Source organism: Hypanus sabinus, unplaced genomic scaffold (assembly GCF_030144855.1).
Source record: "Hypanus sabinus isolate sHypSab1 unplaced genomic scaffold, sHypSab1.hap1 scaffold_412, whole genome shotgun sequence".
NCBI classification, from domain to species: Eukaryota; Metazoa; Chordata; class Chondrichthyes; order Myliobatiformes; family Dasyatidae; genus Hypanus; species Hypanus sabinus.
In genome coordinates this window covers 306,813-319,521 of record NW_026781293.1, presented here as the reverse complement: position 1 = coordinate 319,521, position 12,709 = coordinate 306,813, and the positions used below count along the sequence as shown (strand labels likewise).

The 12,709-nt window shown below is 41.3% G+C and overlaps 1 protein-coding gene across 1 annotated transcript; it reads left to right on the top strand.

Annotated features, from left to right (window-relative positions):
- Window positions 1-2,690: 2,690 nt before the first annotated feature.
- On the top strand, window positions 2,691-10,831 carry LOC132388792 (gastrula zinc finger protein xLCGF3.1-like; the record flags this gene model as incomplete). Its single annotated transcript, XM_059961202.1, has 2 exons — window positions 2,691-3,277; window positions 10,795-10,831. Coding segments are annotated over 2 exons (624 nt in total), but the record flags the coding sequence as incomplete, so codon positions are not given.
- Between the last annotated feature and the right edge of the window lie 1,878 nt (window positions 10,832-12,709).

Here is a 12,709-nt window from a genome sequence, read left to right as displayed (position 1 = left end):
CCTCTCTGCTTATCCCTAACGGTGCGCACAACTTTATTATCTTTTTGTTTTCCTTCTCCCCTACATCTTCGGTATGAACCCTCCTACATCAGGGAGGAAGTTCAAATCATATCTGTGTTAAATGTTTAACCATCACAGTAACTGAAGGCAGCTGCAGGTTCACGAGGGACTGTTACTGTCAGATTCTGCAGTTCTTGTGGCTGCTCATTGCACCCTGGACTGAACCCTGGTCACTGAGCATTGGAGGAGTCGGTTCTGCTGATGTTAGTGTTAAACTAGACTGGTGTTTAATACTGTGGATCTGTGAAAGATAAAACAGTTTTGTATCAAATCCCATGTCTCAGGTACTTACTGTCTGTACCACACTCACAATGTACACTGGAAAGGCCACTCAGCCCATCTGGTTCCTGCCCATGAGAGGTGAGTTACACCTAAGGTGCAGGAGACAGGAAACTAGGTGAGAGACATGAAGGGGAATGAAGTTAAATAGCCATCGCAGAGTACTCTTGTTGCCATCCCACACAACAGCCAGGTGGGCCGCTTTAGAAACTGTTGGGGATGGAGGGATTACCTGGCAGAGGAAAGTCAAACGGGTGATAGGGGATTCGTTAGTTAGGGGAACAGAACAGAGGGGATTAAAGGTCAGTTTTGATGGTGTCAAAAGGACCTGACAAGTGTGGTTTGGGATAGGCCGTTTTCTGGCAAAGGAGTACTTGGTAAGTGGGAGGCCTTCAGAAGAGACATTTTTGGGAGTGTAGAGTTTGTATGCTGAAAGGTAACTGGTGCAGGGAGCCTTGGTTTTCAAGAGATATTGAGGCCCCCGATATTTTGTTCCTCTAAATGCCTCAGACTGTTGGGTGCTACCAAGACTCATTAATGACAACAGTATCATAATTCCACCCCCGAGCTCATCGGACTTATTTTTAGTCGTCGTCTGTTGGTTTCTAAAAGCTTCCAATAGTTTTTGCTCTAATGTTTGCCCTCTCTTTGGCTTTTATGTTGGCTTTGGCTTCTCATTTCAGCCACAGCTGTGTCTTCCTGCCTTTACAAAGCTTCCACTTCTTTGGGATGTATCGATCACTCAGCTCCTGAATTGCTCCCAGAAACTCCAGCCATTGTTGCTCCGTTGTCACTCCTATCTTTCCCTTCCAAGCAAGTTTAGCCAGCTTCTCTGTCACAGAAACATGGAGAAGTTCAGTACGGAAACAGGCTATTTGCCCAATCCATTCAATGCCAAACAAACATTTAAACTGTCTAATGCAAATAACTGCACCGGGACCATCGCCCACCATACCCCTACCATCCAGGCTCCCATCCACACTTCTTTTAAATGGTGAAACCAAACTCATATTCACCACTTGTGCTGGCATCTCACTGCACGCTCTCACGACCATTTCAGTAAAGAGCTTTTCCAAATGTTCCCATTAAATTTTCACTTCCCCGCTTACACATGACCTATGGTTGTCATCGCACCCATCCTCAGTGGAAAAAGCTGCTTACCTGTACCCTATCTATACTGCCATAATGTTGTCTATTCCCAACAAATCCTCAAAGAAATGTATAATATCTTTGTTTATGTTTAGAGCCTTTTTCAGATGTATAGGATGATGAGGGACACTGATTGTGTGGATAGCCAGAGGTTTTTACCCCAGGGCTCAAATGGCTAATGTGAGGGAGCATAGTTTTAAGGTGCTTGAAAGTTGATATGGAGGGGATGTCAGGGGTAACTTTATTTACACAGAGAGTTGTGGGTGCATGGAATGGATTGCAGGCTATTTGCGTGAGAGTGTTTCAGTTACTGTGGGGCCAGGAACCCATGCAGCTCAGTGGGAACACAGAATAATACCAATGGAGAGAGTAAAACTGAGCCAGGTCACAGATTGGAGACGGCAGAACTGCCCCATTCTTATAGAGACAGGAAGAGCATCAGAGCGTTTGATGGTCTTCCAGATACCAGCACTCTGCCCAGTCAGGAGGTGATTTCTCTCTCTGACTTGGGTTAAAATTCACTGTAACAGTGTGATGCCAGCTCCCACCTTGACACTCAAGTAATCTCATCTGAAATGTTGTCCTATATCCATTGATGGATTTTGTAAATCTTTTTACAGGTTAAAAATGGCAAGGAATTTTAGTATGGGAATCTCGAACACAACACAGCAGTTTTGCTGTCTCTGTCCAGATATTTAAGAAGTGGAGCAAGGGTTTCAGTCAATCATCCTTCCTGCTCAGACTGTCGGGAGGGATTCACTCGATCATCTGACCAACTGGCATGCCCGTTAGTTTACATGGGGGGAGCCCATTCTCCTGCTCAGACAGTGGGAATGGATTCACTCGGTCATCTCAACTGAAGGTACATCAGCGAGCTCACACTGGGCAAGGCCATTCACCTGTCCTGTGAGTGAGAAGGGATTCAGTTGGTCTTCCCACCTGTGGACACACCAGTCAGTTCACCCTGGGCAGAGGCTGGTCAACTGCTGAATTTGTGGGGAAGGATTCACTCGGTCATCTGACCTAATGGCTCACCAGCGAGTTCACACTCGGGAGCGGCCATTCACCTGCTCGGACTGTGGGAAACGATTCACTCAGTCATCTCAGTTACTGAGACACCAGTCAGTTCACACTGGGGCAGGCCATTCACCTGCTCAGACTGTGGGAAAGGATTCATTTCATCATATCAGTTACTGAGACACCAGTCAGTTCACACTGGAGAGTGGCCATTCACCTGCTCATACTGCGGGAAGGGATTCTCCGAATTACCTCAACTTAAGGTACATCAGCGAGTTCACACCGGAGAGAGGCCATTCACCTGCTCAGACTGTGGGAAGGGATTTGCTTCGTCATCCCATCTGAAGATACATCAGCGAGTTCACACTGGAGAGAGGCCGTTCACCTGCTCAGACTGTGGGAAAGGATTCACTCAGACATCTCAACTGAAGGCACACCAGGGAGTTCACACCGGAGAGTGGGCAATCACCTGCTCGGACTGTGGGAAGGGATTTACTTGCTCATCCCATCTGAAGGTACATCAGCAAGTTCACACTGGAGAGAAGCCATTCACCTGCTCAGACTGTGGGAAAGGATTCACTCAGTTATCTCAACTGAAGGCACACCAGGGAGTTCACACCGGAGAGTGGCCAATCACCTGCTCAGACTGCGGGAAGGGATTCGCTTCGTCATCCCATCTGAAGATACATCAGCGAGTTCACACTGGTGAGAGGCCGTTCACCTGCTCAGACTGTGGGAAAGGATTCACTCAGTCATCCATCCTAAAGGCACACCAGCGACTTCACACTGGGTAGAGACGATCTGCTCAGACTTTAGGAAAAGATTCTTTCAGCCAAATCAACCAGTGTGCATCACTGAGTTCACACTCAGTGTGAGAGGCCATTCACCGGCTGTGAATGTAGGAAGCGATTCACTCAGTCATCTAATCTTATGTAGCTCTCAGTTCTGCTGGCAGCTTAACAGAGGGGGTTATAGCCTGCCCACCCCAGTCTGGCCAAACTGAATAATCTCGTTTGGGTGGATACTGAGTGATGTGTCCCCTTTCTGTGAACTGTCTCTTTAAAATGCAAAGAGAACCGAGACTGACTTTAGACACGCTGTTGGATTTCTACAGAAGTGCTGGGTTGCTATGGTGACCAGCTAATGTTTATGTTCTGTGTGGTTAAGCAAGGTCAGAATGATCCTCTACCGACACAGAACAAGCAAGCGACTTCTTACAGAGAGAGGGGGCGGAGCTACGTGATGGACAGCTGGTGTTCAGCACAACGGTATTTAAACACACGTAACTGCTTTTCTCGCAGGACACGCAGACGCTCAAAGGCTAGTGATGAAAGTTTCTGCTAGTTGGACATTCTTGTACCCACAAGGGTGGGATTTGAGGATTGATAAAGAAGAATCGATCTGTGGCTGTTAGTGCGTGTAAGAGCGACCCTGTGGGATCTACCGGTGAGTCTAACCCTTGCCTGGGTTGGGAGACTTTCTCTTGAAGAAGGTGCTCTTGAGTTGGTCACGTCTGGCTAACTTGGAAGATTTGATGGGCATTGGAACAGGTCGACAACACCTGTTTACTTGGATTACATCTCCCTCACCCTCGCCCTCTCCTTCCCTCCCTCCATCCCCGTCCAATCTTGTGAACTAAATTGAATCTACCACATCATCGTAAGACTGGCGGTGAAGACCCGAGGGGCAGAATGGTCTACTTCTGCACCTATTTCCTATTGTCTATTGACTATATCGTTTACCACCTAGGTTTTGGATTTTATATACAGGTGGCTCCCGTTTTTCGGACGTTTGCTTTACAACAGCTCATTGTTATGAAAGACCTACGTTAGTACCTGTTTTTTCTAACCAAATAGGATTTTCGCTTTTACGATAAAGATGATGCCAGCTTTATATGTGAGTTTACCCCGAGAAAGACTACCGTGACCGTGAAGCCTTGTGCGGCAGTTGTGTATGCATGCGTGCACGTGCCGATTTTTTTTTCTCTCCAAATCAATTTCAGTTCACTATCTTCTGGATTTTCAGTGAAACTACACCGTACATACAATATTTCTACTTTATATAGTGTGTATACTTATCATTCCTACTTTTACTATAGGTTAGTGTTATTTTAGGTTTTATGTGCTATTTGGTATGATTTGGTGGGTTATTCTTTGGGCCTGGGAACATCCACAATCTTTTCCCATTTAAATTAATGGTGATTGCTTCTTCGCTTCATGACATTTCGGCTTACAAATGGTTTCATAGGAACGCTCTACCTTTAGATACAGGGGGAAACCTGTATTTACACCTATATATGCATAACATTGCTAACCCTTGGATTATCTGGTTTAAGTTCACTATTATTAGTAGTTACCACTAAAATAGTGTTTGTTCACTGCAAAACCCTACTCCCAAGTGTGTTCAATTGTTGCTGGTAGTTTTATAGGTTTGCGTCTGTGTGAAACCTGAAGTAACAAATGGTACATAATATGTGATTACACTATTAAGATTTATAATTCTTACTTTGAATAAAGGGTCAGTAAAGAAAACAAAAAAAAAAAGAAAAAGGGCCCACTCTCTCCATTCAAGTCTTCTCATCTCTCCCCAGCAAAAGGCCATGAAAATCTCTCTTCCAGACTCACAAGGAAGAACATTTCTGTCATTGGATAGCCTCGCACTCCAAAACCCTGTCATCTCTAGTTGTAACCTATACATTGCTGCTGCAGAGAAACCTTTACCTCAGCAGTGAAACATTACAGAGAGGCCATTACATCAGCAATTGAATCCTTACAGTGTGTTACACTTGTGACACACTACCGGGTTCAAACTGGGGAGAAAGTTTCAATGAGCTGCATGCTGGATATTAGTCTATCACCATTGCTGAATGCAATTTTGGGAGTGACTGTCGGTGCTGAACTCTGCAATTATTGCTGCTGCTCACCACACCCAGTTCTGCACCATGGTCACTGGGCATTGGAGGAGTTTTTTTCTGCTGCACATTCACCTTTAATGGAACTGCAGTTTAATATTCTGGATCTGAGACAAATAAACCAGTTCTATTTTAAACTCTGTCTTCCACCTACTAAATCTGCCTCAGCTATTCAATCGTTTCTCTCTAATTATGATATCTCTGATACATGGTGTTTCCTTCATCCTACTGAGAGAGATTATTCTTTTTTTTCACATGTTCACCATACCTTTACTAGAATTGACTACTTCTTACTCGACAATCAACTCATTCCATTTGTCTATTCTTGTGATTATCAGAGTATACTGATTTCTGACCATGCCCCAATTACTCTGTCCTTAAATTTTCCTGGCCTTCCTCAGAGGAATAAACACTGGCGGTTTGATAAGACTTTACTATTGGATGATGATTTTCTAAAATTTATCAAAGATCAGATAACCTTTTATTTTAACACCAATACATCACCTGAAGTGTCATCCCAGATTGTCTGGGATGCCATGAAAGCGTATCTGAGGGGTCAAATAATCTCCTATACAGCAATTCTTAATAGAAAGTCCTGTGCAGATTGATTAGACCTCATTAATCAGATTAAAGAGTTGAATCAACTCTATGCGCAAACTAAGAATCTTGAACTATACAAGAAACGTGTAGAACTTCAAACTAAATTTAATCTTCTGTCCACTCAATCTGTCGAACGCCAACTTCTTGAAAGTAAGAGTCGTTTTTATATTCATGGTGACAAATCTGGTAAATTTCTAGCCAATCAGCTGAGGCATTCCACAGCCAAGCAACATATTACAAAGATCCGGAAGGAGAATGGAGACCTTACATCGGATCACTTAGAAATCAATGACGCATTTAAAAAATTCTATTCTCGACTTTATTCCTCTGAATCATTAAATGACAATATCTCTATCGATCATTTTTTAAATAATCTGAATATTCCTTCACTTTCATCCGATTTTAAAGCCAAACTTAATGCACCTATATCATTAGAAGAAATATCTTCTGCAATTTCTGCATTGTCCTCAGGGAAATCTCCAGGACCTGATGGGTTCCCCATAGAATTTTATAAATCATTCTCTTCACTTCTCTCCCCTCAGTTACTTTCAGTATTATCTGACTCGTTTAACTACAGCAAATTGCCACCCTCTTTCAATGAGGCTTCTATTATTCTTTTATTTAGAAAGGGTAAAGACACAACAGAGTGTTCCTCGTATAGGCCGATTTCATTGCTTAATGTTGATGTTAAAATCTTGGCCAAAGTTTTGGCATAGATTAGAAACTGTTATTCCCTCTATTGTTTCTGATGATCAAACTGGTTTTATTAAAAACCGTCTTCCTTTTTTTTTAACATTCGGCGTTTATTTAACATTTTATATTCACCTCCAACTGGGATTCCTGAATGTGTTATTTCCCTTGATGCGGAGAAAGCATTTGATCGTATAGAGTGGAACTACCATTTTGCAGTTTTAGAAAAAATTTGACTTCGGTCAAAGTTTTATCTCTTGGATCAAATTGCTGTATTTGTGTCCGACTGCCTCTGTTTTAACTAAATCTCAGAAATCCCAGTTATTTAACCTCAAACGTGGCACCCGTCAGGGATGGATGCCCTTTAAGTCCCTTTCTCTTTGAATTGGCTATAGAACCTTTGGCGATAGCTTTTCGAAATTGTCCTGAACTGACCGGGATTTGGAGATGGGGTGTTGAGCATAAAGTTTCTCTTTATGTTGATGACTTATTACTTTTTCTTTCAAATCGGTCTACATCCTTACCTCCAATGTTTTCACTTCTTGACCAGTTTAGCCAGTTCTCTGGATATAAACTTAATTTACATAAGAGCGAACTTTCCCCAATTAATAAAAAAGCACAAGAATTAACATTTCGTGATCTCCCCTTTAAAGTAGTCCACGATCAATTTACTTATCTTGGGATTATATTCACAAGGAAGTTTAAAGATCTCTTTCGTGAAAATTTTGCCAATCTTTCATATACTATAAAACAGAGTCTGTTACATTGGTCACCTCTATCTATGTCTTTGGTAGGTCGTATTAATGTTGTTAAAATGTATGTTCTCCCTAAACTTTTATATTTATTTCAATCAATCCCAATTTTTATTCCTAAATCCTTATTTGATTCCTTAGACTCTGTTATTTTGTCATATCTGTGGAAGAATAAGCGCTCTAGAATTAACAAAGTTTATCTCCAAAAATCTAAAGAAGATGGTGGCATGGCTTTACCTAACTTTTGTTTATATTATTGGGCAGCCAATATATGTTGTGCTACCTTCTGGTCTTTTTTCCATGGCCAACCCGAGTGCCCTAAATAGGTGGCAATGGAGTTGAGCTCCACTAAAGAATTATCTATCTCTGCACTTCTCGGCACCGTAATCCCTAGTAGTTTGTCCAGATTAATAGTTAATCCTCTTGTCAGACACACTTTGCGTATATGGGCTCAGTTTAGGAAACTTTATGGGTTCCATGGTATTTCCTTTTCTAGCCCTATCTTACATAATCACCTTTTTTTTTTACCTACTGCATATGACTCAGACTTCCATGATTGGTATAGGAAGGGCATTAGACATTTTGAAGATTTTTTTATTGATAATCGCTTTGCCTCTTTTCAACAGCTCTCTGCTAAGTTTAATCTGCCTAATGCTCATTTTTTTAGATATCTCCAAATTAGACACTTTATTACTCCTTTAATCCCTAACTTCCCTGAAATGCCTGAGAAATATGTTATGGACTTATTTCTTTCTATTAATCCACTAGGTAAAGTTTTAATATCATTTATTCGTGATAAATTAGCAGCCCTACGACGTGCCCTTGTGGATAAACTTAAAATGGCATGGGAGGATGATTTAAATACCTCTTTATCCGATGAGACTTGGAACTCGATTCTCAAATCGGTTAACCCAACCTCGCTGTGTGCTCGCCATTGCCTTTTATAGTTTAAGATTGTTCATAGAGCCCATATGTCTAAATCCAAATGATCTCGGTTTTACTGTAACATCAGTCCGCTTTGTGATAAATGCAAAAGGGGCGAGGCCTCTCTCATTCATATGTAATGGCTTTGTCCTAGCTTGGAGAAATTTTGGAAAGATGTCTTCATAACGTTATCGTATATTCTGAATCACCACCTAGAACCTAACCCTTTAATTGCTTTGTTTGGTTTCGGGGGTGAGACAGATTTACGTCTGAGTTTGACGAAGTGTCGAATATTATCTTTTGCCTCTCTCCTGGCTAGGCGTTTAATCTTCCTTAGATGGAGAGATGTTGCCCCGCCCACACATGCTCAATGGCTTAACGATATCATGGCCTGCTTAGACCTTGAAAAAATTCATTATTCAGTCCTTAATTCGGATTTGAAGTTCCATAAGGTCTGGGGACCTTTTATTGAGTACTTTCATAACCTTCCTCTTGACTAAGGTTTTTTTTCCGTCCCTTGCTTTCAGCTCCTTTTTTTTGGTAGTAGGCATTAAAACCTTCTATTGCTAAGTGTATTCACAGTTCGGGGGTTTGATTGTCCTGATTTATATTCTCTATATTGTGTTGTGGTTGGTCTGGAGTTTTTTTTTTTGTTGCGGGGCTTGGGGAGGACACTAATTTTACATGTCTTCAATTTGGCTGCTTTCTCAATTATCTTTCTTCGTATCATATTATTATTGTATGTTTATTTTTGCACTGTATCAATGTTCTTCATTTTGATCCGGGCTTTTTTTTTATCTGTAGCTATGTAGAAAATGTATAAAAAAACTAATAAAAAAACTCTGTGTTTGGTACTTAGTGAATTTATAACACAACTGGTGTACTCAGGCCTGCTGAACCCGGCCAGTGAATCTGTTCCACATCCGTCCATCTGAATCCTCCCCTGTTGTTTCCCTTGAATTCTCTGCAGACTGAGGAAGTCGAGATGACTGCAGTTCTAATCTCTGGGCTGATGAAGAATGACATTGTTCGTTAACCTCCTTAATCACAACTCATTTCCACATTATGACTCATTTTCCCTGCTTTTAAAGGGTTGTTGGAAACGCCACTGTCCTCTAAAGACTTAAATTGGAATGGGAACCCATAAGTTGGATGTTCGAAGGAGCAGGGTCAGAAACCAGAGGTGGGTCTGCACAGGGCAGAGTTTGGGACTCTGGGCGATGGATGGACTAAGAACGTATGATGAGGAAAAAGGACTCAACAGTGGGGCGTGGCAATGGATGACAGAGTAGCAACATTTGGGCGCTAATTGGCAGACGAAATAACTTGGTTACCTGACTGACGAAAAATGCCTGTGGTGAGGGGCCCCATTGGTCGAGGCACATGTGTGTGTTGAGAATGGTTATACCTACTGCTTGTTTATCCTGTAATATTATATCTGAATGGTTATTTGAGATGATCCTATCTGAAACAATGTATTGATTGTCATATAAATTGTGAGATTATGTCCTTAACTGAATCAGGCTTGAAGTCATTGTGCCTTAATGAAGTTACCGTGGTCATTCATCAGTTTGTGTTTTAAAGCAAGATTTTGGTGAATGATTTTTGCCACTTGATTTTACCTGCATAAGTAATCAGATTGAGTTCAACTACTGCAGGATCCTGGAATGTGTTGGATTGTGTCTGGATTCTCGTGGCATTTTCTGCGTTTAGTGTCTTGTTTGCTTGTATTGCATGTATTTCAGATTTTTTTCTTTTTCTTAAACACCTTGTCCTGTATTTCCGCAAGGAACTCCTCTGTTTCTGGGAAGAGATCTCCAACTCTCAGTCAGGTGCTCGGTGCTTCCTTGTCACCATCTAGTCTGCTCAGATCGTTGGGATGTCTCCCGTGGAGGGGTCATGCTCATTCCACTGGTTCATGTTTTCTTCCAGAGTGATGATTCATTTTTCTGAGTTGACCTCTCATTTAAGTTTTCTGCTCTGTATTTCTTATCACGATTGCATATACACACATGGAGTGCTGAATCCAGTTCATTTTTGATGAAAATACATATAACTAGAAGTTTAATCTGACTGTTGTGTGATTTCGTTTTATTTCATGTGTGTTATTTCTCTTCCTGCTCCTGTCCAAGGTAGTGTTAATCTAAGTGGGTTTGAGTGTAAATGGTCTTTTCTAAAGCTTTCTTAAGTTCTTGTTTATCATTCTAATTTTTACTGATTGAAATGGGACAATGATATTTTTATTTAAAAAAATTCAATGTCGGTATTGATGAAAATGTTTATTGCCTGTATTGTATTTGTTAATTATTGAGCTCTATTTGGTAGTTTTTTTTAAAGCCTTGGACTAAATTTTGTCAAAGGTTTTCCCTATTCCGCACTACTTTCTATTTTCTTTGGTTGTTGATATTCCAGATACGTGGCTATCAAGAGTCCCGGTGAAGGGTCTTGACCCGAAATGTTGATTCCCATCCATAGATGCTGCCTGACATGCTGAGCTCCTCCAGCACTTTGTGTGTAGTTCTCTAGATTTCTAGCATCTGCAGGTCCTCTTGTTTCCCAGATACTTATGTTTCTTGAAAGAACAAGCCAAGAACAAGCGAGTAGTGGGGTTGTGTGGCTCTGTTGGTGAAATATTAAATAAAATCATTAGCAAGAGGAAGTAAAGGGTTGAAAGGTGTAGAATCTGTGGGTAGCATTAAGGAACAGCAAATGTTATGAAAAACCCTGATGGGAATTGTGCAGAGACTTCCAAACAATAGTAAGAATGAGGTCCACAAATTACAATGGGAAATAGAAAATGTGTGCCATACGGGCGATGTTACCAGAGTCATGGGGGATTGTCATTCAGGTGATTAGCAAAACTTAGGATGGTATTGGTCTCAAGAGGAGGAATTCCTGGAATGCCTACGAGATGGTTTTTTAGAGCAGCTCGTGGTTGAGCCCGCTTGGGGATCAGATATACTGGATCATTGTAATGAACTGGAATTAATTAGGTCACTTAAGTCCAAAGAACCCTTAGGGGTAAGTGCTCTTAATATGATCAAATTCACCCCGACATTAGAGAAGGAGAAGCTAAAGTCAGATATGGAATAAAGAGTATTAGAGAGGCATGAGATTAAAAATTGGTCAAAATTGATTTTAAAAGAACATGGGCAGGGACGAAAACAGAACAGCAATGGCTGGAATTTCTGGAAGCAATTTGGAAGGCACAGGATATATACAGTGGCATACAAGTTTGGGCACCCCGGTCAAAATTTCTATTCCTGTGAATAGCTAAGCGAGTAAAAGATGACCTGATTACAAAAGGCATAAAGTTAAAGATGACACATTTCTTTAATATTTTAAGCAAGATTACATTTTTAGTTCCATCTTTTACAATCTCAAAATAATAAACAAGAAAAAAGGCCAGAAGCAAAAGTTTGTGTACCCTGCATTGTCAGTACTGAGTAACACCCCCTTTGGCAAGTATCCCAGCTTGTAAACACTTTCTGTAGCAAGCCAAGAGTCTTTCGGTTCTTGTTTGGGTAAATGTCTGTGTTCAGTCATAAGTAGCAAAGTACTGACTATGGAAATTACAAATCAGAATATTATTAGAGTCACAGAGAGCAGCAGCTCAGAAACAGGCCGCTCGGCCTTTCTAGTCCATGCCGACCTGTTTTTGTTGTTGCTGCCCAGTTCCAGCTACCTGCAGCAGAGCCTCCATACACCTCCCATCCACGTCCTCACACAAATTCCTTTTTAGTGTCTAAATCAAACCCACATCCTCCACTTCCACTGGCAGCTCATTCCACACTCTCACCAACCTCTAAGTGAAGAATTCCCCTTCAGATTCCCCAAAAATAATTCACGTTCACCCTGAACGAATGTAAGGGGAGGGGGTGGTCAAATGCAGAGAGGGAAAGTTCAGAGCAGAAAGTTTACACTGAATATCGTTCAGAAATAGTAATTGAACTTGCTGCAAACCTACTCTCCATATCCTGTACATTCTTAACCAAATTATTGATCTAGATGACAATAATGGTTGATGTTCAAAGTAAATGTTATTATCAGAGTACATATATGTCACCACGTACAACCCTGAGATTGTTTTTCCTACTGGAATGCTTAGCAAATCTATAGAATAGTAACAGGATCAATGAAAGTTCAAGTGGAGCATAGAATTCAACAAACTGCAAATGCAAATATAATTAAATATCAATGAATAATGAGAGCAATGGGGTGTAACCCTGGGGAGCCTCACTAGGCAGGGGCCTCGAGTCCAATAAACAGCCTCCCACCATCACTCTCTGCTTCCTACCATCAAGACAACTGTGCATCCAGTTATCCA